This window comes from Pelmatolapia mariae, linkage group LG1 (genome assembly GCF_036321145.2).
Source record: "Pelmatolapia mariae isolate MD_Pm_ZW linkage group LG1, Pm_UMD_F_2, whole genome shotgun sequence".
Classification (NCBI taxonomy): Eukaryota; Metazoa; Chordata; class Actinopteri; order Cichliformes; family Cichlidae; genus Pelmatolapia; species Pelmatolapia mariae.
This window is the reverse complement of record NC_086227.1, coordinates 23,155,393-23,179,992: the sequence shown is the minus strand read 5'-3', so window position 1 is coordinate 23,179,992 and position 24,600 is coordinate 23,155,393. Positions and strand designations below refer to the sequence as shown.

General features: G+C 40.5%; 2 protein-coding genes across 3 annotated transcripts; one reads left to right on the top strand and one right to left on the bottom strand.

The window, feature by feature from the left end:
- The first annotated feature begins 2,088 nt into the window (after positions 1-2,088).
- Positions 2,089-7,841, top strand: pigb (phosphatidylinositol glycan anchor biosynthesis, class B). Its single transcript, XM_063476205.1, has 12 exons — positions 2,089-2,493; positions 2,581-2,704; positions 3,203-3,320; positions 3,422-3,526; positions 3,734-3,864; positions 4,377-4,517; positions 4,603-4,654; positions 4,803-5,014; positions 6,425-6,489; positions 6,575-6,797; positions 7,135-7,312; positions 7,381-7,841. Exons 1-12 carry the CDS (start codon positions 2,382-2,384, stop codon positions 7,492-7,494), a joined length of 1,575 nt encoding a protein of 524 aa, XP_063332275.1. The 5' UTR covers positions 2,089-2,381; the 3' UTR covers positions 7,495-7,841.
- ccpg1 (cell cycle progression 1) lies at positions 7,834-18,693 on the bottom strand. 2 transcript variants are annotated; one of them, XM_063476182.1, is made up of 11 exons: positions 18,601-18,693; positions 15,291-15,380; positions 14,717-14,834; positions 14,547-14,632; positions 14,266-14,449; positions 14,084-14,176; positions 12,697-13,044; positions 12,492-12,553; positions 11,571-11,690; positions 9,635-10,926; positions 7,834-8,335 (listed from the first exon to the last, which is right to left on the bottom strand). In XM_063476182.1, exons 2-11 carry the CDS (start codon positions 15,348-15,350, stop codon positions 8,143-8,145), a joined length of 2,556 nt encoding a protein of 851 aa, XP_063332252.1. In that variant the 5' UTR covers positions 15,351-15,380; positions 18,601-18,693; the 3' UTR covers positions 7,834-8,142. The 2 variants fall into 2 exon arrangements, with proteins under 2 accessions (XP_063332252.1, XP_063332261.1); XM_063476191.1 differs by lacking the exon at positions 14,084-14,176.
- Between the last annotated feature and the right edge of the window lie 5,907 nt (positions 18,694-24,600).

Sequence of the window (24,600 nt, the reverse complement as noted above, 5' to 3'; positions counted from 1 at the left end):
AAGCAAACATATTTTGACATAATACCTAAGCTAATATTATGGGACACATAAGCAGGTGAAGTTGTTTTTTTTAAACTTCCTGTCAGGGCTTGAGTTTCAAAGGAATATTTTTCTTAAAAATATGACACAATGTAAGATATGACATGACAATGATGATGATAGACAATAGATAGATAATTTTGAATCAAATGAAAAATTCTGTTTTTCCAATGTTGTTGTTTTTTGTTTTTTTTTTCCCCTCAATGTTGGACTTAGTGCAGCTGAATCTTCAGCTGCACTAAGTCCTGTCGCTTTTAAATCTATTTTCACCTCTCTAGCAGGACTGGAGCCGTCTGAGCTTTGTCCGGTACCACAGCAGTCATGTCAGCGGGGGGGGAGGAGAGAGAGAAATCCGGGGGTTTCTCTGTGAATTTCACATTGCCATGTCGGTTTGCTAGGTGCTTGCTCAGATTTGAAGTTTAATTTTTTACACTGTAGAAACACATTTTCTTCCCACACAGAGTGTACAGTGGACGCTAATGTTTTTGTCACTTTTTACAGAATCAAACTCAAAGTAATGTTAGTACTTCCAAGCTTTAAATGCAGCATGGTCGTACTCTCTCCCACACTCTATATTATCGACTGTTGATCTTCACACTTCTGTTGTTACCATGGACGTCGCACGTTCATACATCATTGTCATGAGACATTCTCACAAACAAAATGGTTTAGTAATGCAGTAACACAGCATGCTCATGGGAAGGTAACAGTAATATAATTAGTTTTTTGCAATAGTAATCCCTTGCTTTACTTGTTACTTGAAAAACGTAATTGCATTAATTGTACTTGTAACACATTGCTGCACATCTCTGGTGGTCAGTATCTGAAAGTAGTCCAGGGAAGGAACAGTAGTGAACTAGCGACAGAGGCATGGGCAACCAAGGCTCTCTGATGAGCTACAGAGGTGTCAGAACACCTCTGTGCGTTACAGATCAGTCTGAGTCCCCATGCTGTTCCCTGTCTACCACCAAAAACACCAACAACAAACTGGACCATGGGGCAATCACCTGGTCAAATGAATCATGTTTTCTTTTACATCACATGGATGGGCAGGTGTGTCCATGTTTTATCTGGTGAAAACCAGGCATCGGGATGCACTATGGGGAGAAGGCAAGTTGGTGGTGGCAGCGTGATGCTTTAGACAATGTTTTGCTGGGGAACCTTGGGTCCTACATCCATGTGGATGTTACTTTGACATGTACCACCGACATAAGTATTGTTGCAGACCATGTACACCCTTTCATGGAAACTGCATTCCCTGATGGCTGAGGTCTGCCACAAAGCAAAAGTGGTTCAGGAATGCTTTGAGGAGCACAACAATGAGTGTGAGGTGTTGACTTCGCCTCCAAATTCTCCTAATCTAAATCCAGTTGAGCATTTGTGGGATGTGAAGCGATGATTATACAGCATTCTCTTCTGGTTGTTAGGGTAGCCAGTAATTGTGAGATCTCTCTCTCTCTCTCTCTCTCTCTCTCTATATATATATATATGCATGTTTTACTAGAATGAATGTGTTGATGAAAATATCCAGTCAGTCAGTCACATGACAGCAGCTCAGCACATCTAGGCATGAAGACATGGTCAAAGCAATCTGCTGCAGTTCAAACCAAGTATCAGAATGAGGAAGAAAGGTGATTTAAGTGATGTGGCATGGTTGTTGGTGACAGACAGACTGGTGTGAGTATTTCAGAAACTGCTGATCTACTGGGGTTTTCCATAAAGGATATATAAAAGTCACTTTTCCAAAAATTGGTTGCAGCTTCTAGTTTGTGACATGAATGTTGTTTGTGACTCAAAATGTTTTTACATCATATTCAGATATATGTTTGACAAATTATAGGCAACAATTCATTTACAACAATTATTTTTTTGGCAAACACCAGAAATCAGTTTGTGGTAATAACAAGAGAAACAGTAACTGAAATAAACATTCGTCACATCCAAAGTATGCAGAAGAACATCTGTGAATGGACAATATATCCAACCTTAAAACAGCAGGATGACAAAATAAATAAAGGAGCTTTTATTTTGAAGGCGCGAGAGAACATTTCACCGGAAGTAGGCATGATTGCGGAAGCGCTCCATAGTTCATTTAGCTAACTGAAGTTAACTTACATTTATGAAGACTTTTTGGAGATGTAACAGTCTAATAATGCTAGTTAAATAAACCCGAAGTTCGCTCGTTCCTGTCGGCAGGCCTGGAGCTCAGTTTGTCTTCACTTTGTGCTTTTAAAACTGATCGTATATGTTAACTTTTTGATTGTGTGAGGAGCGAACTCACCTGCTGCAACACATCCGGGAACAGGTGAGGTGAGCTATGCCCGCAAGAGGTTTACGTGAAGATGGAGAATCTGCGCTCACGGCTGAAGTTTGGGAGCAAAGTGGAGGACGTGAAGCTGAGGAGACGTAAATCCCAGCTGTACTCCAGGCAGGAGGAGAGTCCTCTGAACATCGGTGGGGCTCTGAGATTTATCACAAAGAAAAATAAAACGGATGTTCACCGCAGCTGCTCAAATGTGCTAATTTGTCTGACCTCCACAGGTGTGCTGAGCGTGACCGTGTTTTGTGTGGTGTTCAGACTGATTAACTGCCTCCTGGTTCAAACCAGCTTCGTCCCAGATGAGTACTGGCAGTCTCTGGAGGTCTCCCATAGGATGGTCTTCAAATATCCTTTTTGGGAGACACCCCTCACAGAGGACACTTTCATTCATTCATTTACTTTTATTTAATATTTTTAAGCAACTTTGCTGTGTTCAAAGTCACTTAAATCACTTTCCTTCCCCAGTGTGATGCTCAGATTGGACTTCAGCAGGTGTCTTGATCATGTCACCATGTCTAATTGCAGTTGAGTTGCTGGCCTGTGATTGGCTGATTAAATATTTGCGTTAACACTTGAAAAGTTGCAAGTGATTGCAAATTTGGTTAGACTGTTGAGCTCTACTTTTTTGTGCTTTTCTGAACTTCCTAATTGTTGCCCCTGATACAATTCCACAAGTTAAACATTAAGAAAATGAAAAACTAAACTGAAATGTGCAAACCCCCTGTTTATGTTTATTTTTCCCAGCAGAGATACATGAAGTGACTGTTCACTGTTTTAAATCCCAACAACAGCTTCATGCATTACCGTTTTTATTCTATCCTGTTATAACCTTAACACAGTAACTTATGGGTATCTGACCTGGGAATGGAAGGCGGGAATAAGAGGATTCTCATATCCACTTCTCTTTGCATTCTTATATAAGATCTTACAGTTCATCAGCTACGACTCGGTTCAGCTGCTGGCAAGTTTCTTTATTATTTTCTCTCAGTAATCTTTTTTTAATGAGCATTTGAACGATTTCCTGTAGTCACAAAGTTTCTATAAACTTGTCTGGCTCTTCAGATTTGGCTTCCGCGAATTCTTCAGTCGCTTCTGGCTTCGTTTGCTGACGTGAAATTCTTCTTCCTGCTTCAAACACTGGAAAATCAGGATGTTGCAAGATGGACAGTAGGTGGATGTATGCAGATAATGAAAGATTTGAGTGAATATAAGCAGACTGTTTTGCATGGTGACTGTGCTTGGGATTATTTTAAAGATGGAAGATGGAAACCTGCCTTTAGTTCAATTCACACTGCAGTTTAAGCATAATAATTAAAAAAGACTTCAGTGCTCTGCAGTTTTCATACCTAATCCTCACTTGTCTTTCACCTCCAGTTCTTCTGTCACATGTGCTCCTGGTTTACGTGGTTCTGCTGCACCAGGACTCTGACCAACAGCATGGAGGCCACCATCACCACTCTGGCTCTTTCTTACTTTCCTCTGCCCGGGACCAAAACACACAGCAGGTCTTGATCTTAAATAGAATTTCTTCTAAAATAGAATTAAGAAACGTGAAATAAATAAAAAATGGGAAAAAAAAAATCAGAAGTAAGTAAAAGTAAAAAAAACCTGAATTATAAAAGTCAATAAAAATAAAAATACATTAAAAACAAGAGAAAAAAATCTTTCACAAAGGATGCATATCAGAAAGTATCCTTGAAGTGAACTTACACTTTTCAGTTCACAATAGTGTAAACTGTAACCTCAGCTATGCTTTAAATAAACAATAAATTAAAACCAAAACAGGCCGCACCCACCTCCCCATCACTCCACGTAACCAGAGACCAAAATAAACATCTGAAATGTAGCTTGATCAGAGTTATAAATAATAACCTCCATCTAAACTGATTGCTGGCAGTTTTAAAGCAAAGCTGTGCACCAAAGTCTCTCCTGTTGAATTACACAGAAGCAAAATGTACTTTTTATTTACCCTGATGATCTCTGTGGGGTGTTTTACATACACGCTGCTGTTTTCCAGTAAGAAGTACTTGGCCCTGGTGGCCTTGGCTGTGATTATTCGCCCGACGGCCGTGATCGTCTGGTTTCCTCTGCTGTTGTATCATTTCTGGCAGGAAGACAACAAACTGAGGCTCATCACTCATAACTACATTCCCACAGGGTTCGTACTTTCAGCCTCTTCTCCTCTATAACCGTTAGCTTTACAGTCTTTTGTCTCCGGTGTATGATTGTTCTGTCATCACTAGGACGTTGGCTGTCGTCACTTCAACGGCGATTGACTGTTTTTTCTATGAGAAGGTAAAATCTGTGTGTCTCTCTCTCTCTCTCACACACACACACACACACACACACACACACACACACACACACACACACACACACACATATCCAGTAACTCCCTCAGCATGAAGTCGGTTGGCTGTAATGGCTCCTCTCTGTTTTCCAGTGTACACCAGTGCAGTTCAACTTCCTCAAGTTTAACATCTTGCACAGTGTGGCTGATTTCTACGGCTCTCACCCCTGGCACTGGTACCTCACTCAGGGCTTTGCCGTGGTGATCGGCCCTCATCTCCCTCTCTTTCTTCATGGTTGCATGCTCGCCTTCAAGAGATACAAAATCCTGCTGGCAGCTGTCATCTGGACCATCGCAGTTTACAGGTGAAGCTGTAACGCACTGCTTACCTGTTCTTGTGATGCTGGCTTATGGTTATTAAACACAAATGCAGAGTTTCCTTTGTCCCTTATTTTCATTCTTTAAAAAAAAAAAGATTAGTGTGAAATATTTGATGTCTGTTTGGATCCCGATTGGCTGCAGAGTGGAGCCTTCTATGGATAGTCTCTTTCAGTGCATGGTTGTGTGGATTTTGGATCTGGGCGAATAGGAGGCTGTGTCGGTGGCTTTAGCTCTTTTCATGTTCTCTGGCATTTTTTGGTGTTGCTGAGCGTGCATAGTGTGTTTGGCCATTTTAAAACATTTATGTTGGTGGTGCTCGTCAAAGAAACCTCTGCACAAATGTCAAAAGCCAGATTTTTTTCCAACAGAACATTGTAACTTAAAGGCAAAGAGTCTTATTCACTTCACCATTCAGTTTGGTTTAGAGTCTGACTCATTTAGGATTTATTATACCAATTTTATTTTGGTGATTTAAAAAAAAAAAAATTGGCTGATCTATCGACTTTGATAGATCAGCCAATTTTTTTTTTCTTTTCTGAAACAAATTTCTCTGACATATATGTGTAGTTATTTGTGAGTCCTTACTAAGATAATACGTCAGTCTAGTTTAACAATAATGTTGTTTTACTGTTTTGACAAGTCATGGATCTAGTTTTTACTCTAAACATTCTGCTTGGATCAGCTGATTTTGCCAACAGGGAAGTTACAGAGTGGCCTCTGGTGGACAAACTATACAACATCAACACTCATAAAATCAGAATTAGAATACTTTATTAATCCCTAGGGAAATTAATTTAAGGGTCTTTTGCCAGTCTCTCTTTTAAATTTTTATTTGATGACCAATATGAATATCGATATTTCAGCAAATAGCTAAAATTGGCCGATGTATCATTCAGGTTGTGTTTGATGGATATAAACAACAGTCAAACAGGGAGAAATGAACACAGCTAAGATCTGTAACTAACTGTGTTTAGAGATGTTAATCATTCATGAACGAGCAGCTAACAAAACTAATGTAATTCTAAATACGTTGTTGTTCATTATTTTTAGTCCAATTATGTTGTTCAGTCATTCAGAGGCATTTATCTGAAAGCACATGCTCACCTGTTTCTGTTCTAGCCATCCAGGGTCACATAGTCAAAGAAGAGGAGAAGGGACGGAGTTTAAATTGATGGTTTAAAGATCTCTGTGCAGATTTCTTTATTTTTACGCTCAACAAAACCCTTTGTTCATTTTGAGTCCTCATAAGACTTTTGCAAATGTTTTTCTTTATTTTTTTTAACAGTGTGAAACCTGTTTAAATCCCAGCTACTTGTTATGTAACAGATTCCTATAAAGCTTCCTGTGGGTCCTGGTTGGTAGACAGTCTGACCTGTTTTATTTTTTCCTTCCAGTTTGCTTCCACACAAGGAGTTCAGATTCATTTATCCAGTGCTGCCTTTCTGTATGGTCTTCTGTGGTAAGTCACGTATTCACATCAGAACTGCAGTATGTGGTCATTTCCATCCAGATGTGTTTATATAATAAACGTTTTCTTTCCACAGGGATTTCTTTGGCTCATCTGAAATCGTGGCGTCGACCTGCAGCAGCCGTCTTGTTATCGGCCAATCTTATTCCTGCTCTGTACACTGGTCTGATTCACCAGCGAGGCACTCTGGAAGTCATGAACCACCTACAGCCACTTTGTGACGTAGGCACTGTCTCCACCACCCGTCCACAGCCGGATGTCCTCTTTCTCATGCCCTGCCACTCAACACCCTTCTACAGGTATTTGATATGTTTCAATAGATTTCCAAACCACTGCATTCAGTTGTTTTCATTTCACACAGCATCCCAAGTTTTCAAGATTTGGAATTGTATTAACCTGATATTTAGGATTTATTCACTTAAAATCAGAGTTTTCAAAATAAAACATTGGAAACATGTTTTAATAATTTATCTGCTGTGGTACGAAAGATTGATTCATAAAAACGTGCTGAGCTGTCCTCTGTCAGTCTTCAGAGCTGTTGACTGGATTCTCCACATCACGCATTTCATTGTCTGTACTCATTTCCTCAATCACATTACGATGCTGTGCAGCTGATGGTCTTCTGTCTCCTCACAGCCACATCCACTGCCCGATTAAGATGAGATTTCTCGAGTGTCCTCCAGATCTGGGAGAGGAAGCTTACGTGGATGAAGCTGAGAGATTTTACGAGGAGCCTCTTCTCTGGTTCAGGACCTCGTTCCCATACGAGTCCTCTCTGCCCACCCATCTGATCATGTTTGATGTTTTGGAAAAGGTAAGACACAAATTACATTTCTAATTTTTGCTTGCAGTGTTTTTAAGCACATTTTGTTTTCTTCACAGGAAATCTCTGTATTTTTGGAAGGGAATAACTTTGTGAGGGCAGCAAAGATATTTCACACTCATTTTCCTGAAGGAAGAGTCGGAGGAAGCATCTTTATTTATGAAAGGCACTGACAAACACTGGAACAATGGGAACTTTCTGTCCTTATGGCAAAACGTGGGGTTTTCTTTTTCAAATGGAAATAAATATTTTACACTTAAATCTTGTCATTCATTTTCATCAATTTAAATTTTCATCAATTTAAAAACATTTTATATACAGTTACATTTCCTCAAATGTTATTTTTTCCAGTTTTTTCCTTTTCCATCACAAGTGAAACTGTCCAGTTAAATTAAGTTAAAGGTGGAATGATAGGAAACAGCATGTGAGCTCTCACATCACACAAATCTGTTAGTGTAGCAGCAAATTAAAACCATCAAACTGAACACAGAAACATCCAGAAGTGCCCCCCCCCCCCCCCCCCCCCTTTTTTGTCTCTGCTGTTTTTAAATGAAGGTGTTGAGGCTGAAGAGGGAGGTGCTCATCCGTCGAAAATTTACCAGCCAAAATTTAAAGAATGACTCAGTTTAACATCTTAGATAAACTCAAGCTACATGTAGCTAGGCCACGTCTTCCACTCCAACCTAATGATTACTTCACCAAACACCAAAGAGCTGAAGGCCGTTCAGTAGCATTCAAAAGTTGTGCAAACTTACAAAAACAAAAAAGGTAACTTTGCAACTAAAGTTTGTAGCCATTGTAATAAACTAGCTGAAATCGTTTCAGTATTTGGGGTCAAAGGGCATCGGGCCCAGCTCTATCTTGACGTCAGCCATGTGTCTGTCTGCGTTTCTTCCTGATCGGCTCCACTTGCGTTCGCTGTGGGGTCGAGACCGGGCTCGCTGCTGCTTACGCTGCTCCTGCTTTGTCCTCGATTCCCCCTTTGAGTCTGCCTCGGGTCCTTCAAACGGCCCACTGGATGATTCAAACACAACACAGACGATTGACATCACCGTGAGCGTGATGATATAAAAAAATAAATATGAACCGGCTGCAGCGCTGAAGAAAACAGGTTCAGTCCTCACTCAACTAACCTAACCCCAACCTTTGTGGGGGACAAAAGGTGTATTTTTTTTTTTGTTTTCAGGTGCAAACCTGTTATCATGGCAATAGTAATTAGTGGTAACGATACGTAGTGTGCCTCTAATAATGACCTTCACTCTCTGGCTTAAATGGACCCTGTGTAAATGCTAAAATGTAAGCGGACATCAGAATAATAGAACTGGTAGAAGATGCCACGTACTTATTCCACTATTTAAGCTTAAATTCAGCCAGAAAAGTCAGAGGTGGACTCCAAGTACACATTTTATTGTAAAGATTCAATCAGCTTATCTAAACACCCGATGAAGGCTTGTACAACCCAATAAATCATTCATAAAACTGTTTATACACTTATCCCTGTGTTTGAATTGTATGCAGGACTAAAGGAGAAAAACCATTTATGATTTGTATGTTACACCAGTTATTTCCAGTAGATAATCAAACTACAGACATATGAATTTTGATTAAATTACTTCAGTTATTAATTTTTGGAACTACAAACAACATTCAACCCAAAAAGGAACAATTGAAAACAGTGAAATTACATTATTTACACGTAATTTGAGTTACAGCACTTGATTGCAATTCTTCACCAACCAGTCAGTCTCTGATGGACTGCGGTTGTTTGGAGTCTGAGTTCCACCCACCAGGTGACCCGTGCAATCGCCTTGTGCTCAAAAAGTTGCACAAGTAACAATTTGCAGTCAGTTGCAAAAAAAGAGAAAAAAGTAATGAAAAAACTGAGCTGACCATCATAGTTTTACTCTAGGGTGACTATTGAGCCATTATTTTGCTTCCTTACAGTTATCGAACCATCTTTGATGAGCTTCGCCCCATTTTCCTGTCAGCGTGAGGCTGTAAAAGTGTCTGAGCTCTCTAGTTTGATTATTACTGTTTTACTACTGTATTACTGACATTTAGAGGAGCTGTTTTTTTTAAAGGTCTGTTTTTATTTTAGTTATTTTTCACGCATTTTTAGTTTAGATCACTATAAAAGCTTCACTTGGACTGTTTCCGAGAAATTTGGTGGTTTTATGGTTGTTTTTTTTGTAAATGTATGACTTTAATCTAGAATTTATTTTCACCCATCCAGCCTTGGAAAATCCCCAGAACTTTTATAAATTATTCAGACGCAACCTAACAATAAATTAAAGGATCGTTCTGGACGCTCACCTCGGGCCGTAACTCTTTGTGTTTGTTTCTCCAAAGAAGTGCCTGTAGATGTAGTCATCAACATCCCCAAAAGCGTCATCATCGAGGCCGTGGTACTTGCGCATGTCTGCGAGAAAGTTTTCAACCCCACTCACAAAGTCTGTGAACAGCATCTGGTCGTGAATGAACACTCCGTTGCGGAAGAAGTTGTTGATGAACATCTCCAGTTCCTTCCAATGGTGGAAGTGGTCGACCTCCTGCTGCAGGTAGCTCTGCAGCAGCTTGTGAAACTCGTCAGCTCTGATTGGCTCTGTGGCTTTGTTGAAGAGCCTGGTGGATTCCTGGTAGGCACAGTCGAAAACCCCGGAGCATCCCTTCATGTGGGCTTTGTGAGTGTTTTGCTCCCAGTCCCGGTGAACTTTGTCTCCTGACTTCCGGGTGTTGTGGCCAGAGTCGTGTTTGTGTCGTTGATGAGGCTTGTGGGATCTGTGCTGCCACGACTCCCTTGTATTCTTCTCATTGCTTCTCTGTTTATAAAACCCTCGGGCTTTATTGATGAAGGTCGAGGCAGAATCCTTGAAATGTCTGAAAGTGGATTTGACAGAGTCAGAGAACTTCCTCAGGTTCTCCTTCACGGCCTCTTTGGCTTTTTTAATCTGCTCCTTGTGGTGGTGTACGAACTCCTTGGTGGAGTTCTTCACAGCATCAAACGTCTCCTTCACTTTTCCCGCCATGCCATGCTTTGGTTTTTTCACTTTGGGCTCCGTGTCTCCTTTGGCTCTTTCCTCTTTGGTCTCCACATACAGCCGCTCCCACAGGTCAGAGCGCTGCTGCTCAAAGCTCAGCCTCTTCTCCAGCTCCATCAGACGGGACTGCAGCTCCTCCGCCTCTGAACCCAATTCCTTTCCGGCTCCTGGGAATCGACTTCTCAGTTGACTTAGCTCTCTCCTCAGCTCATCCGTGACCTTCCTCTCTTTGTCAAGCTTCTTTCTCAGCGTCTGTGCTTCGGCTATCATGTTATTCAGCTGGCCGTGGAAGCTTCTGGTCACCTGCTTCTCTTCCTCCAGCTGCTCTTTCAGGTTCTGGTTTTCTGACAGCAGCAAGTCGGCTCCTTCTTCCATCGCCTCCAGATCTCTGATCTTAGAGTGCAGACTCTTCAGCTCCTCCTGTAAGGCTGACAACGACATCTCTTCTCGCTGCAGAGAGCTTTTCAGCAGCTGGTTCTCAGCTGCTAGCTTCTGCTGCTGAGACACCATGTCAGTGTTCTCCTCCTCCTTCTCTTTTAGCAACATTTCCAACTTATCTCTCTGGGCCTTGATGGGGAAAAAGAGGAACAGACACAAGATTGCATATGCTGTGATTACCTGAAGCAGTGCATTCACTAAAATCATTCAATATTTCAACAATAAAACTAAATATTTAGTATTTCTATTTTTAAATACCAGAAAAACGCAACCAAGTGTGGTGGAGGAATAATTGCATAGAAACACCCTGTTCTTCTTCTACTGGGTTTGCAGAAATCAAGTGAAAAGTGTACGCAGCAACAAAAACATTATGATCCAGAGGGGGGAGGGGGGAGGGGGGGGGGGGGGGGGGGGCTTTATAGATCTGATCAGCTGTTCACAGCACGTCCTATGTTGGAATATATGTTGTCACGTTGTCAGAAAGAATTATCACATGTTTTCATGTGCACCATCACAAGAGTAAGTGATGTCATTTTCCTGGGGGTTTTTTAACGTTAAATTCATGTAAAATTTTAAGAGATACAGATTTGACATTTGTGTATCTGGAAAAATTTGTACATTTTTAAATTTATTTATGTAGGTATTATTACATACATATACATAAACCTGGGATATAAAGTTTGTATTGATGTATACAAAGTTAAAATGCTCAAAATAAAATGTGAAGAGGCCCTGACAGAATATTATAAACCTGGAGTGTCACCATCAGTTACCTGAACATGAGCCTGTTTCAGAATGAGCTCCTGGTTCTCGTTCCTAATACTCTCAAGCTCCATGAGCAATGGAATTTGATTGTCATGCATTTCTTCCATGCCATACTCGAACAACTCTTCCTAAGTGAGAAAAAGAAATAAAACAAGCCCATCAAAGTCCTGCTTATGGCTCCTCCATCTTTGATTTTTTTTATCTATCTAAGATGAATATGGTTCATGGGAGCTGAAGCTCAATACCCAGATGGTTGTTGGTTCTATATTTGTTTCACATCTTATAAGAGCAGAGGTGTCCAACATGAGGCCTGAGGCCAGATTTATAAAGTGGGAAACAGCAGTGAAGTCATTAAGTACTATTAAATGTCTTTCACTTTGACTTCTGGTTCCAGATTTATTAAAATCTCATCTCTGGTTGAAGTGAACCTTTTCACAGTGTATAAAGTTATAAGTTAAGAAATATGCAGCAGTGTTTTGTTTGAATGCCCCACTTCAGGTTAAATTTGGACTGAACTAAAAAGAGTTTGACACCCCTGTATAAGAGGAAGGTAAATATCCACATTTAGTCTTTACGACTGTGAGTTTCTGTTACACTAGTACCAACTCAGCTCGACTAGGTTTTTAGGGTTTTCCATTAGGTGGTAGTACCTGATATCAGATACTCTTTTAGTACCTACTCAGCCAGGGATCCAAGCAATCTGAGTCTGACTTTTGGTAGATTCTAATGCTCTTTTTACTGCACAATTGTAGATCAAATTCATACACACCACAGCATTATGAAGGATTTAAGAATAAAAGCAAATAAAGTGATAAATTATCCATGTAAGAAGTTACAAAAATCAAAAGCACGGGACAGAAATTCATGATTACTGTTCTACCAAAAATACTAAAATTACTCCTCAAGTCGGGACCTGTGTAGTCACTGACCTGGGATGTAAGGTCCATCACATAGTCCACATCAAAGAGCTTCTTTTTCATCTCGTATTTCTCTGTAAGTGAAAGTTTTTACACGTTAGTTCCACAGCCTACAGTAGACAGGAAACAGATTGAACCACATGAGCTACAGTACATCCCTAAAGTTGAGGTCCAAGAAAACTTTCTGCATTTATCCCAGTAAAGCTGGACTACTCACCATAGAAGTGACCCAAACACAGGAAGGCAGCTATTACAACAGTGATGAGGATAGACGTTTTGAAGATGCTGCTGTTTTGGGCTCTCTCTTCAACATCCCGAGCAGCTCTTCTCACTTCAGTCTCCTCCTCCTCTTGCTGCTGCTTCTGTTCTTTAACCTCCTGCTCCCCTTTATCATCATCATCATCACTCGGGCGAGATTCCAACACAGCCTCCTCCTCGGGGTCAGTCACGGTGTTTGTGGTACTCCTCCTCAACCTTCGTCTTCGTACAACAGTGCTGGTGCTGCGTCCAGCCTCGTCCTCGCTGCTGCTCGAGTTTGTCACCGCTGGCGGCTGCACTGGGAAAACTACGGTTAAAAAATGAGAAGTTTTACATGAAGAGAGGAAAAAAGCACAAAACAAAAAACAGCACACATGCAAATGGTTTCAAAAAGCAGGCATCGGTGCAGTTAATCATGCAGACAACAAGTACTGGCAGTGAGACCCCTGATCCATTTGTACACTGTGGGCCACATATAGCTCATTTGGATCTTACATGGGCTGAACCAGTGACACTGCCCTGAAGTTTAACTACACCTTTAATGGACAGTTGCACCTGAGTACTACTTGTTGACCCCTGTCATATTACCTTAAAGCCACAGTGGATGCTCTAGCTCACTGGTTTAGCTTGCTTGAGAACTGGTATATCAGCCAGCACTAACAAAAACAAAGCTTAGAACTATTTGTTTAATCAGAGATTTGCTTTCCTCAGTTGCTGTGTTTGAAAAACACAAGCATAGACACTTATCCACCAATTCCTAAAAAGAAAGAAATAATTTAAAGGACACTCCTTCTCTGGTGCTACTCCAGAGACTGTTCCTGCATTAATCACATTCAGAAAACTACGGAGTTGAGTCTACAGTACCACTGATTACAGACAGTTTGGCAGCCTGGACCTGGCTATCCCTATCTCACGGTTTTGTAACCAAATGGGAGGAACGAGGCAGATCTGACTAAGAAAAGAAGGAATACTGCAGTCATTTAAAGGCAGCCATACCGCAAGACATTTGAACTGTTCTGGTACCATAATTCACAAGATAAACACCCTTGTGTGTTAAAAATGTATACCACACAAACCAGATGAGACTTTAAATGTAGTTTGAAACCCACTCCACTGTCTATGCTTTACATACAGGCTATTGTTTTTATCTCACTTCTCCACACAGAAAAACTAAATAAATAAATCAAAGTATTTGACTCCTCATATTTGCTCAGGCACACAGGCTTTAAACTGTCTGACAGCATCTCATCGCCTCACAGTGATTGAGCTGCATCAGGATTAGTTTCGAGCGCTGCTCACCAAGCTAAGCATCAAATCAGAGTCACTGCATTTTCAAATCAGGCCACCTGGAAAAGAGCGGCCACCGGTCAGCTGACTTCTCAGACGGCTGCTTAAGTTCATCAGAGTCTGTGGAAGTTTCCAGTGACTCAACAACAAACCTGCTTTGGCAAACAGGAGAAATGTTTGTGTTGTTGTTTTAATGTTGGTAATAAAATCAGCTGTCTTTAGTGTGTGCGCGCCGTCCTACCGGTCTCTGCAGCACTGAAGGTGTACTGGCTGCTGCAGGAGGTGCCGAGGTAAAGATCTTCACTGACGGCCGCCTCTTCTTCCACTTCGGCATGCTCCCCCTCCTTCAAGTCTGGCAGAGTCACAATGTCGGAGAGGTCGCTGGAGGACAGCACGGGCTCTTTCCCTGCAGCTTCGTCTCCAGCCTGCAGACGATACGATGAAGACAAGTTATACAGCGAGAAGAAAGAAGGGACGAGGCTCTGGATTAATTATTCCGGGGACATTTTCATGTCCTCTCACCTCTGAGGCGTTCAGTGTCTCATCTAAAGTTTGTTCTCCCAGAGTGTTGTCCAGTGAATCAGCAGTCCTTTCTTCTGCACACACAGCTGTCAATGTGAACATAAATGTGTGTTGTGTCAAACAAACTCCAATCAAAGTCACATCTGGATTAAAAAAAAAAGGAGCTTTACCAGCAGATACTGAAGTCTGAACATCCTGCGCCTCTGGTTCTTCCACCAGAGGGCGCTCTAACAGCTCAGCTCCGTACTCCACTGCAGTCTCAGATCCCAAAGTCTCAATATCTGAACCCTGCAAACACAAACGTTCAAAAACCAAACACACTTGATGAACTTCATTGAACTTTCTTTATAAATAACTTATTCAGAAAAGGACAATTTAATGATGAATTATAGCTGTAACTGACCAGCTATAGCAAAAAGTTGAAGGTTTTATCAATGAAGAAAAATATTTTAAATTTTTCTTGTTAATGAGGAAAAAAAATTAAGCATAAACAGAATACATTAAGGCTAGTGCTGTCAGTGTCGGCATACTCTGGTTTGCAGTTAAACTTGTTTATCTTGTAAAACTCTAAAATAAACTTGAAGAAAGAACACAGGAAACTGTAATGTAGCATATCTCTTCAACATGTTCAACAATTCATTGACATTTTATACTTAATGACCCATGCAGACCTGATTAAAATGCTAAAAACCATAAAACAACAAGTGATAAGGATATAGGATAAACAGAGGAAAGGATTTATACCTCATTACTAATAATAGTCCAGCCACAGGAGGACTCTGCATCGCTGGAGGTCTCTGACATTTCTGTCAGCTGTCAGCAGCACACAGACGTCTGGAGGAGAGAAGAAGAACACCTGAACTTGACTGAGCATCATTTTCAAATTTACAATAAAATTGTTTTCAGAAGCTTTACACAAGTAAAAGTAGAAAACCAGCACTGGAAAAATATTACGTTCAAAGTAAGTCTAGTAATAAAAGTGAAACAAATAAAAATATGTATGTAAATTCAGAAAATTTAGATAAAGTAAAGGCACTCACTGGAGGAAAATGGCTCCTGAGTTTCTTATATCGTTATGCTTTTAATCAGACATACAGAAATATAAAAGCAGAGTTTGGTTTTTGTAGATGATGAAGGTGGAGTCCATTTTCTAACATATCAACCTGCAACTAACAATAATGATCTGCTGATTATGTTTCCAATAAATTAATTACTTAGTTCCTAAAACTTCAGAAAATACTTTATATTTCTGTATTAAATCGACACTGTAAGTTAACGTGAGCACAGCAACTGTGACTGACTGCTGCCATTTCTAATATCAACTTGAAGAGAGAAACACTGCAGAGCGACGCAGGTACACCAGACAGATAAGTGCAAATGCTGCCAACGGCATCAGCTTCTTGACTGGGCTATGTGGTAGGCTGAATTACCACTTAAAGTTACACCATCACATTGATATGTTGTCCAAACAACGCCTTAAATCTCCCTTAATTTTTAAAATTACTTAAGGTTAAAATGAGCAAAAGTAGCGAATTTTAAAAGCTGGAAGGAAGAATTGTACAAATATTAACCAAGCAACCAATAAACAATTATACAACCAATACCACAATATTGTCCTTTGAAATAACGTGTAGGTCTCAAATAAAGTAAATAAATCCTCCAGTCTTTCCACTTCGATGCAGCACTCAAGTTCTTTCTTTATGTTACACCGTCTTTCCCATCCCACCCATAAACAGAAACCTGAGCTGCTGAGAAAAACACTTTAAGCTTGTTCAGAAGTCACGCAGGGATCAATTAAACGCTTCAGCACCACCACCCACACCCAGCTACAGGCATGAGCAAAAGGTCTCACCACCTTAGTTTCACAGGAATAGCAAAATAAATACACATAACAGTCTAACAGTGCAGGCAGTGACACCAACAGCTGCACAAATCACTGAGTTATTATTTCTATCTGACTTAGACTATGCCTGCTGTTCAGCCTCTTGTAGTGAAAGGCAAAGTGAGATGTGCAGGTGAGAGTGGCACAGCATGCAATTAAACTTCTATCAATCACTGCACATCCTGTTTATACAGCAGGGACTACTTTCACTCCATTTTATCACCAAGCTACATATAAAGAAAAAAACCAAACCCCCACACATCAGTTAAATAAATTCATCCACCCATCACGCGGCACTCGGCTGACCAGTGGTGTCACTTTACATTCGACTGCCAGACTGCTGCAGCAGTGGAGCTCCCGCTGAGCTCCACCTACACCTGAGACAATATGTTGTAGTGAAAAGATGAGCAAGACCTATATGCCACAAAAAATTCACAGCAGGCCTGTCCAACTCATTTTAGTTTGTGGATCTGACTGTAACACGCGAAAGAGCTTTCTGCTAGTCTCCTCCTGCACCATTAGGAGCTTTGCACACAGATACATCTTAGGCTCCGGAAGGTTCTTATCTAGATGTTAACATGTTGCCTAGAAACCATGTAGCAACAGCTTAAAATGATCTGTTTTTAGTATTTAAGCACTTATCAACACCTTATAAAAGAACTGTACATTTTTTTTTATTTATCAACAAAAATATCTTATTAATATCCACAAAAGTTGAATTATGCACAATATAGTATGTTGCCCTCAAGTTGCCTGGCAACCACCCTGCATTGGGTTAAGTGGCCTGTTTATAGTCTTTACATCTGGGGTCACCAACTCCAGTCCTTGAGGGCTACCATCCTGCAGCTTTTAGATGCATCCCAGCACAGCTGAATCAAATGATTGGATTACCTCTTCAGCATGCCATGACGTTTGGCAAAGGTCTGTTAACAAGCCATTTATTTGGTTCAGGTGTGTCAAAACAAGGATGCAACTAAAAGCTGCATGAAGGTAGCCCTCGAGGACTGGAGTTGGTGACCCCTGCTTTAGATACAGGATTTTTAAGACTGATACCAATACTCAGTGATTTAAAAATCCAATATTTACTCATATCAGCCTAATTATTACTGAACATTGTTCTGCGTAGATCAGCTGTGTTTCGTCAGGACACGCAAGGCAAGCAGTGGTTGACTTGTCAAATCTAGAAAAACCAGACAAACTAACATGAATCAGTGGTGAAGAATCGTTTCTGGTTGCTTTCATGTGAAAGTCACAACACTCACTTGTTATTTACCGGTCTGCAACGTCCCCTCTGATGGGCGTACTATTAAACATCAACATCACAATATAGTTGCGAGCAAGGTTATAATAACTAAAACTAAATATGCATAATGGCAAAGAGGCCAGCAGAAAGTACAACAAAAGTTACTTAATAGTTTTATAAAGATATTTAAAGTGGCCAAATAGGACTGGGTTGATTATAATGCAGAACACTGACCCGATACAATAACACAGAGTCATAAAGATACTTGGATAACAGCTAATTTCTTTATTGTATATACATAAATCCTGTAAACTACAGCCTGTATATAAACACAGATATTAGTCATAAAAATCACACAGAAACATCAGTAATCACTTTTTGGCACGAAACCTCATTGGAGCCTTTTTGTGACATCCCTAGACCTACGCGGTACTGTGATAATACCGTTATAACCCCTAAGTTTGGCAGTCTCAAACTCCTCACCCCGAATCCGGTTACATGTCCCCCTGTCGATGTGTTGTAACCGCAGCTAATGCCTTTTTTTCCAGCTGGTCACGAGCTGATACCTGGTAGTGTAAACAAACAGAGGAACCAGCGCCCTCTGGCGGTAAAAGCTAGAAGACGATGCCAACCAGCGCGCGGCCTCACGCTGAAAAAAAGCCGCTGTTTACGTCTCTAACGGACAAATCTGCGGTTAAACCTGAAGCAGCTACGGGCAGCGAACACAAGCTTCGTCCGCTGACATCAAATAACCGCATTTGGCGTCAGTTTCGCTGTTACTGAACTAACTTCAGAGGCTTGTTATTACCGTCACCTCTATAAACGTCGTCGGAACGTATAATTGAAACCGTCTCGAGACTATCCGTTATTTTTAACAGTCGTTTAACATCACTGCAACCTAGAGTATGACGATAAGTGACTAAACTCACCAGTGTTTTGTTCCTGGCAGCGAGACAGCTGTTTGCAAGAAGCTCCACAGTTATTGCAGTATATGCCCGAGCCAGTTTATCCGTTAACGCTGCGTAACCGACCAGTGGGAGGGAAGTGTAGTTTTAAAGGGTTTAGCTGGACAGGCGACACAATGTCTTCTGCGAACACTCGAAACTACATATCCCATGGGTCAGCGCGGCGGCCAAACAAACTCGACGAGGGTGGAGCGAAAATCCCCGTGCGGCTGCGAAAAAGAAAAAAACATAAACAAGGAAGCGTGACGAAGCACCGACACAGTAACAATAACGAGGGCGGAGACACGTCGATGAAGAGCTTTTCAAATGAGTGTTTTATATGTTTAGATGTGCAACCTAAGCAGAACATTAAATAAGCAAAACGCCATACCTGAAAACTTTAACTGAAAACACGTGGTCGTTGTTGTTGTGAGCTCAAATTCCCTGTCTCTTGCAAAAGACTTAATGAATACATAATATGTTGCTCGACTGGTTTGGGAAAACATGGTGTTGCAATCTAACAAATACTAAACAGCTGCAACTGTACTCGAAGAAGAAGAAGATAATAGTTTGTAAGAGGGGAAGAAAAGGTAAAGAAAGAGAATGATTGAACATTTGTTTATGTTCCTGTAAAGCTTCACAGGTCTGTCAGTAACTACCGACACGTGTGTCTGTGTGTGTTATTGTGTTATACATATATATTATGAGCAGGGCAAATAGGCTTACAACACACTATTAAGAACAATAACAACAACAACAACAACAACAATAATACAAATAAAAACCAGAGCTAGAGTAGCAATATGAAACTAGACAATGCCGTTTCTGGAGAAATTGCAGTGACATTTTTGCTACTTGGTCTGTGGCTTGTTACTCAAACCTCTAAGGTAAATAAGTTGTTAACAGCAGCTGCTAGTTGCATCATAAGAAGTTGAATAAGTAAGTAGGTGGCTTACACACTGACACTGATGCAAAGACACATAAACTGGTTAAGATCAAATAAAACATTTATACACTGGGTTATAAGCAAGGAGTTGCTCTACAAATGTGAGGGTTTCTTGTCTTAACAGTTTCAAGAATGCGGTCACGAGATCAAACACAAGAAAATCATTGATCGAATTCTAGTGGTTGTCTCACTCAGATGCATACAGATGAAAAAAATGATGCCCATAGAGTGAAAACTGTGAACTTGTAACGCGTAAAAGACAAATATTTCTGAAATCTTTCTGCTTCTCCCACTCTATCAGTTAATCCTTCCACCTTCACTCTGAACATTTTATTTAGGGAAATAAATGAGATTTGGTTAGAAGTGCGAGCCATTTAGGTATTTAAAGGGTGTTTCTGAGACAAATCTTTGCACTTTCTGATAGTTTCATTTGTTACAATGTTTATTATCTCCTTAAAGATGCAGACAGTGAAAAGAGAAGTGGAAAGCCTCAACCGTCATGGCATATGGCTGCCCTCCCTGACCCTGGTTCTGCCAGAGGTCTTTTCCTGTTAAAAAGGACTTTTTCCTTCCCACTATCACCACGTGCTTGTTCATAGGGGGGCCGTCTCATTGTTGGGGTTTTCTGTTTATTATTGTAGTGTCTCTACCTTACAGTATGAAGTGTGAGGCAATTGTTGTTGTGATTTCTTGATGTACAAATATAAGTGAATTGAATTGATCTTAAAAACATACTTTTTTTTTCATTTTGTACTTGAATAAGAAAAATGTATATTTTAAACTGTTGATACAAAATCTTAGGTAACTCGGTTGTTCATATTATGCAGTCTCCTATAGCCATGCTCTAATTGGTGTACCATAATTTAAAATGGGACATTTTACAGTCCCTATTATTCACTTACGTACTGAAGTCCAGTTCTTAGGTGTTCTACTTCAGTATGAACGTTTACAGCTCTCTGTGGCTCCACCCATCCATCCAGCCATCCATCCATACATCCATCTTCTTCCGCTTTTCCGGGGCCAGGTCGTGGGGGCAGCAGCCTAAGCAGAGAAGCCCAGACCTCCTTCTCCCCAGCCACCTCCTCTAGTTTATCCAGGGGAACACCAAGGCGTTCCCCGGGCAGCCGAGAGACATAGTCTCTCCAGCGTGTCATGGGTCTGCCCCGGGGTCTCCTCCCGGAGGGCCATACCCGGAGCACCTCACCCAGGAGGCATCCTTGTCAGATGCCCGAACCACCTCAACTGGCTCCTTTCGATGTGGAGGAGCAGTGGCTCTACTCTGAGCCACAAACCACACAAATTAAAATGAATCAGTTGTGAAGAATCGTTTCTGCTTGCTTTCATGTGAAAGTCACAACACTTACTTGTTATTTACAGACTATTTACCGTGTTGTAGTTTTAAGTAAGACTGTGAGACTGGATGTTTGAGATTTTAGTGATATTGTGCAAATGCAAGAAAAAAAAGTCCAACATTGAAGGACATATTCTGGTCAAAAATAACTCCAAGACCTGGAGCCCAAGGTAATGCCATCCAGAGTAAGCATCTGGTTAAACACCATGTTTGTAAGATGTTTAGGGTCAAGTACAGTAACCTAAAGTTTTATCAGAATTTACAAGCAGAAAATTGGCGGTCATTCAGGTCTTTGTATCTTTAAGACATTGCTGCAGTTTAACTAATTGGTGTGTGTAATCTAGCTTCACGGACAGATAAAGTTGGGTATCATCTGCATAGCAGGGAAAATTTATGCCATACCTTCTAATGATACTGTCTAAGGCAGCCTTCCCCAACCCCCGGGCCACGGACTGGTACCGGGCCGCTAGAGTTGAAGCTCGGGTGTGAAATTTATGGTTTTCAGGGGTTTTATCGTTAACTCGGTTTCCCTGGGTCTTTCCCGTGTTGTAGTTGTGTGTCTTATTTTGAAAGAAATATTTTACGCGTTATCATAGCGACCAGAGAGCATTAAGGGGCAGAGAGGAGGATGCTACTCTCAATGTTGTTGGCACATTTCAGGAGGACGCTGCTAATAAAGTTACAGTTACACAGTGAATTCACGTTTATTATTATATTTACAAAATACCACCGTTGTTCTCTTGGTCGTATCATTTTATTTTGTTGTATTTATCCGCCACACTTTAAAGGCCGGTCCGTGAAAATATTGTCTGCCATTAAACCGGTCCATGGAGCAAAAAAGGCTGGGGACCGCTGGTCTAAGGGACACATGTATAATGTAAACAGAATTGGCCCTAGCACAGAACCCTGTGGTACTCCATAATTAACCTTAATGTGTAAAGAGTACTCTCCATTCACATGGAGTGTATTAGATATCTATGATTAAAACAACTGCAGCGCAGTACCTTTAATACCTATGGCAACTGCATACTGTATAGAAAAGTAAAAAGAATGCTCAGAGTTTCAGATAGAAACTCTGAGCATTACAACAGCAAATATTATAGCATTTCTGTATTTTTATTTAAAGTGAGAATCAGACTTTTTATCATTAGCTGTTTGTATAGAAACTTCTATCTAAACATTTTGGAAACTTGAAAGTCATTCAGCTGGCAGAGACCAAATATAACAAAACATTAAGAGAAAATATCAGGTAACATAATAATTACATAAAGATACATTCAATTTCAAACACTTGAAACCTGCTTTGTCCTGATGGATGAGCAGCTGTGGGTCCCCCTGAGTCTGACTGTAAATGACCCTCAGTGCTCCTCCACACAGGATTAAAACATTACTGCAGAAGACTGTGTGTGTTTAACCCTTTAAATTCACATGTTTTTAACATTTATGAGATGAAAAGCAGCACATCAACTTCCCCAGTCCCACGTTTGATGGCCGTACATCTTGGCCCTTACAGGCATTAAGGACCCCAATCACGTTTAATCTGTACCCATAAAAACAATATGGAAACAAACACCAGCGGTAGGACTCATGTACCTGCATGAACTACTCAAGGGTCTAATCCAGAACCTGCTCGACCAGAGCGGTGATGTGTGTGTAAACGCACAAAGTTCAGATGTTTTTGGATTCTGGATCGGGCCCTTAAAGCTCTGCTCAGGCAGTACGTCTGAAAACAAAGACTCAAACTGTTCTTTGCAAAAGCAGGAAAACAGTATTTAGTATTTAAAAAACCACAACAGCAGTTGTTTTTGTGGGAAATGAAATGATTAAAAAACACGCTGTAACGTTTCCATCCTCCTGACATCATGCAGTAATAAAAGGAGTACAACAGCAGTGGAAATAACATTTCACACAAAGATAGGATGATTTTAAACTGATCTCTCGCCAACATGCAACGGTGACCTTTTAATAAAAAAATCTTTGGTTTGCTTTTTCTTAAGAAAGAAAGTTAAACTGATTGTGTCACCTAAATATATCAAATGATTGAATCCTCTGCAAAGTCCTCTGATTAAAAATACAGAAATGTGACGACTTGTGCACCCACTGGCATTTTAGCTCATTTATGCCATAAAATTACTTAAAAATGCAATAATTTTTTCTTGTGAGCACTTAGAATGAAATTAAACTATAGAAATACAATAATAATACACTTTAAACATATTATTCCTTCTAATTATTTTTTTACATTCATTTACAGGAGACAAACCAGTGGATGCACGTTGACACACAGCTGCACTGCCGCTACACAGACTGCTAATCCATATAAAATACTGTATTTAACTCTTATAACATTATAACCATGCAGACATATGTTTGCTTCAGTCTTTGAGGAACTCTGCTGCAGGATAACCTGGCTCGTGTGCATAAAGCTTATTAGTCATTGTCACTCCATTTAGTGCCTGTGAATCCTGCAGTCACTCCCTCAGAGTTTTAACCCACAACTTCCACCATTTATTTTCCTTTAAAATCTTTGTCGTGGGTCAAGGCCACTAATGTGCAAGGCTTTGTTTGATGATCAACTGATCTCTGAAGCCGGGTTTCATCTTTGGTCTTTGGTTTCAGTTGTTCCAGCCAGAGATCAGTTGAGGAACTAAAATAAACGTGATAGCGTCACAGTCACCGCTGCACATTGCCCTCTAATACAAACTACTTTCCAGACAAGTGCTAACCTTTATCTACTCTAAAGCAAAGCAAAAATACTTGGAACAAAAGTAACTAAAAGTACATCATCCTCTAACAAAAATAGACTTTTTATAAGTAAATGTTGTCCATTCGATTCTTCACTTCAGTCTCTGATTGAACACTTCCATTACAACCACTCTTCATGTGTTGCATCCTCATGTGGGGCGTCTCCCTCAGAGAGATTAGGCTTTGGTTTTGGAGTCTGAGGAAACGCTGTCCACATTAAGGCTGATCATAAAGCTTTTCCATACGGACATGCCGCTGCAAGCACTTCTGGTGTGAATTCTTACACAGATACAATGAAGAAGAAGTCAACATACAGACACTAATAAACCCGCAGATGTGTCCGTCTGTGGTAAGGGCAGCACAAACATCTGAGCTGCTGGCACATAATGTCAGAGATACATTCATAGCGTTTTCTTTGAGGCAATTACACACGAAAACAGCTTAGTACTGAGAAGATACCCTGTCAGTCCATCATATAACACTACACGACTTTTCAAACGTACTAAACTTTGTTCCCTGAGTTTAGGAAAACAATAAGACAATAAAATTAAATCTTAAACGAGGTAGTATAAAAACAGGAGTAGCAAGGGCGACTGCACACTGACATAAAGAAGAAAAAAGAAAGATAAAACAGACATTCATTATATCAGTAACTGATAAAAAAAAAACTGAACAAAGACCTATTAATACTGGCTCAGTGCCTCAGCAACATCTGAGGTGATAAATAATACACTGTGAGTGTGTGTTACATCCTTCAGTCTACACCACAGGTGGAGCAAGAGGAGTGAGCTGCAGCGCCCTTACCATCCCGTACATCAGAACAAAGCGAGGAGAGAAGACGAGGAAGTATAAAGTGTAATGTGACGGAAGCAGCCCATCACACAACGCAAGGTTTAAGTAGTTATTAAATATACAGTGGGAGGTTTACCCATGAGGCAAACCG

Excerpts from the sequence above, each read along its gene's own strand:
- pigb (XM_063476205.1), top strand. The coding sequence starts at position 2,382 with ATGGAGAATCTGCGCTCACGGCTGAAGTTTGGGAGCAAAGTGGAGGAC. Across the intron at positions 2,494-2,580 it reads GGAGAGTCCTCTGAACATCG|GTGTGCTGAGCGTGACCGTG; the intron begins GTGGGGCTCTGA and ends TGACCTCCACAG. Across the intron at positions 3,527-3,733 it reads AGGATGTTGCAAGATGGACA|TTCTTCTGTCACATGTGCTC; the intron begins GTAGGTGGATGT and ends TTTCACCTCCAG.
- ccpg1 (XM_063476182.1), bottom strand. The coding sequence starts at position 15,350 with ATGTCAGAGACCTCCAGCGATGCAGAGTCCTCCTGTGGCTGGACTATT. Across the intron at positions 14,177-14,265 it reads CTTCAGTGCTGCAGAGACCG|GTTTGTTGTTGAGTCACTGG; the intron begins GTAGGACGGCGC and ends TTGCCAAAGCAG. Across the intron at positions 8,336-9,634 it reads ACAAAGAGTTACGGCCCGAG|TGGGCCGTTTGAAGGACCCG; the intron begins GTGAGCGTCCAG and ends TGAATCATCCAG.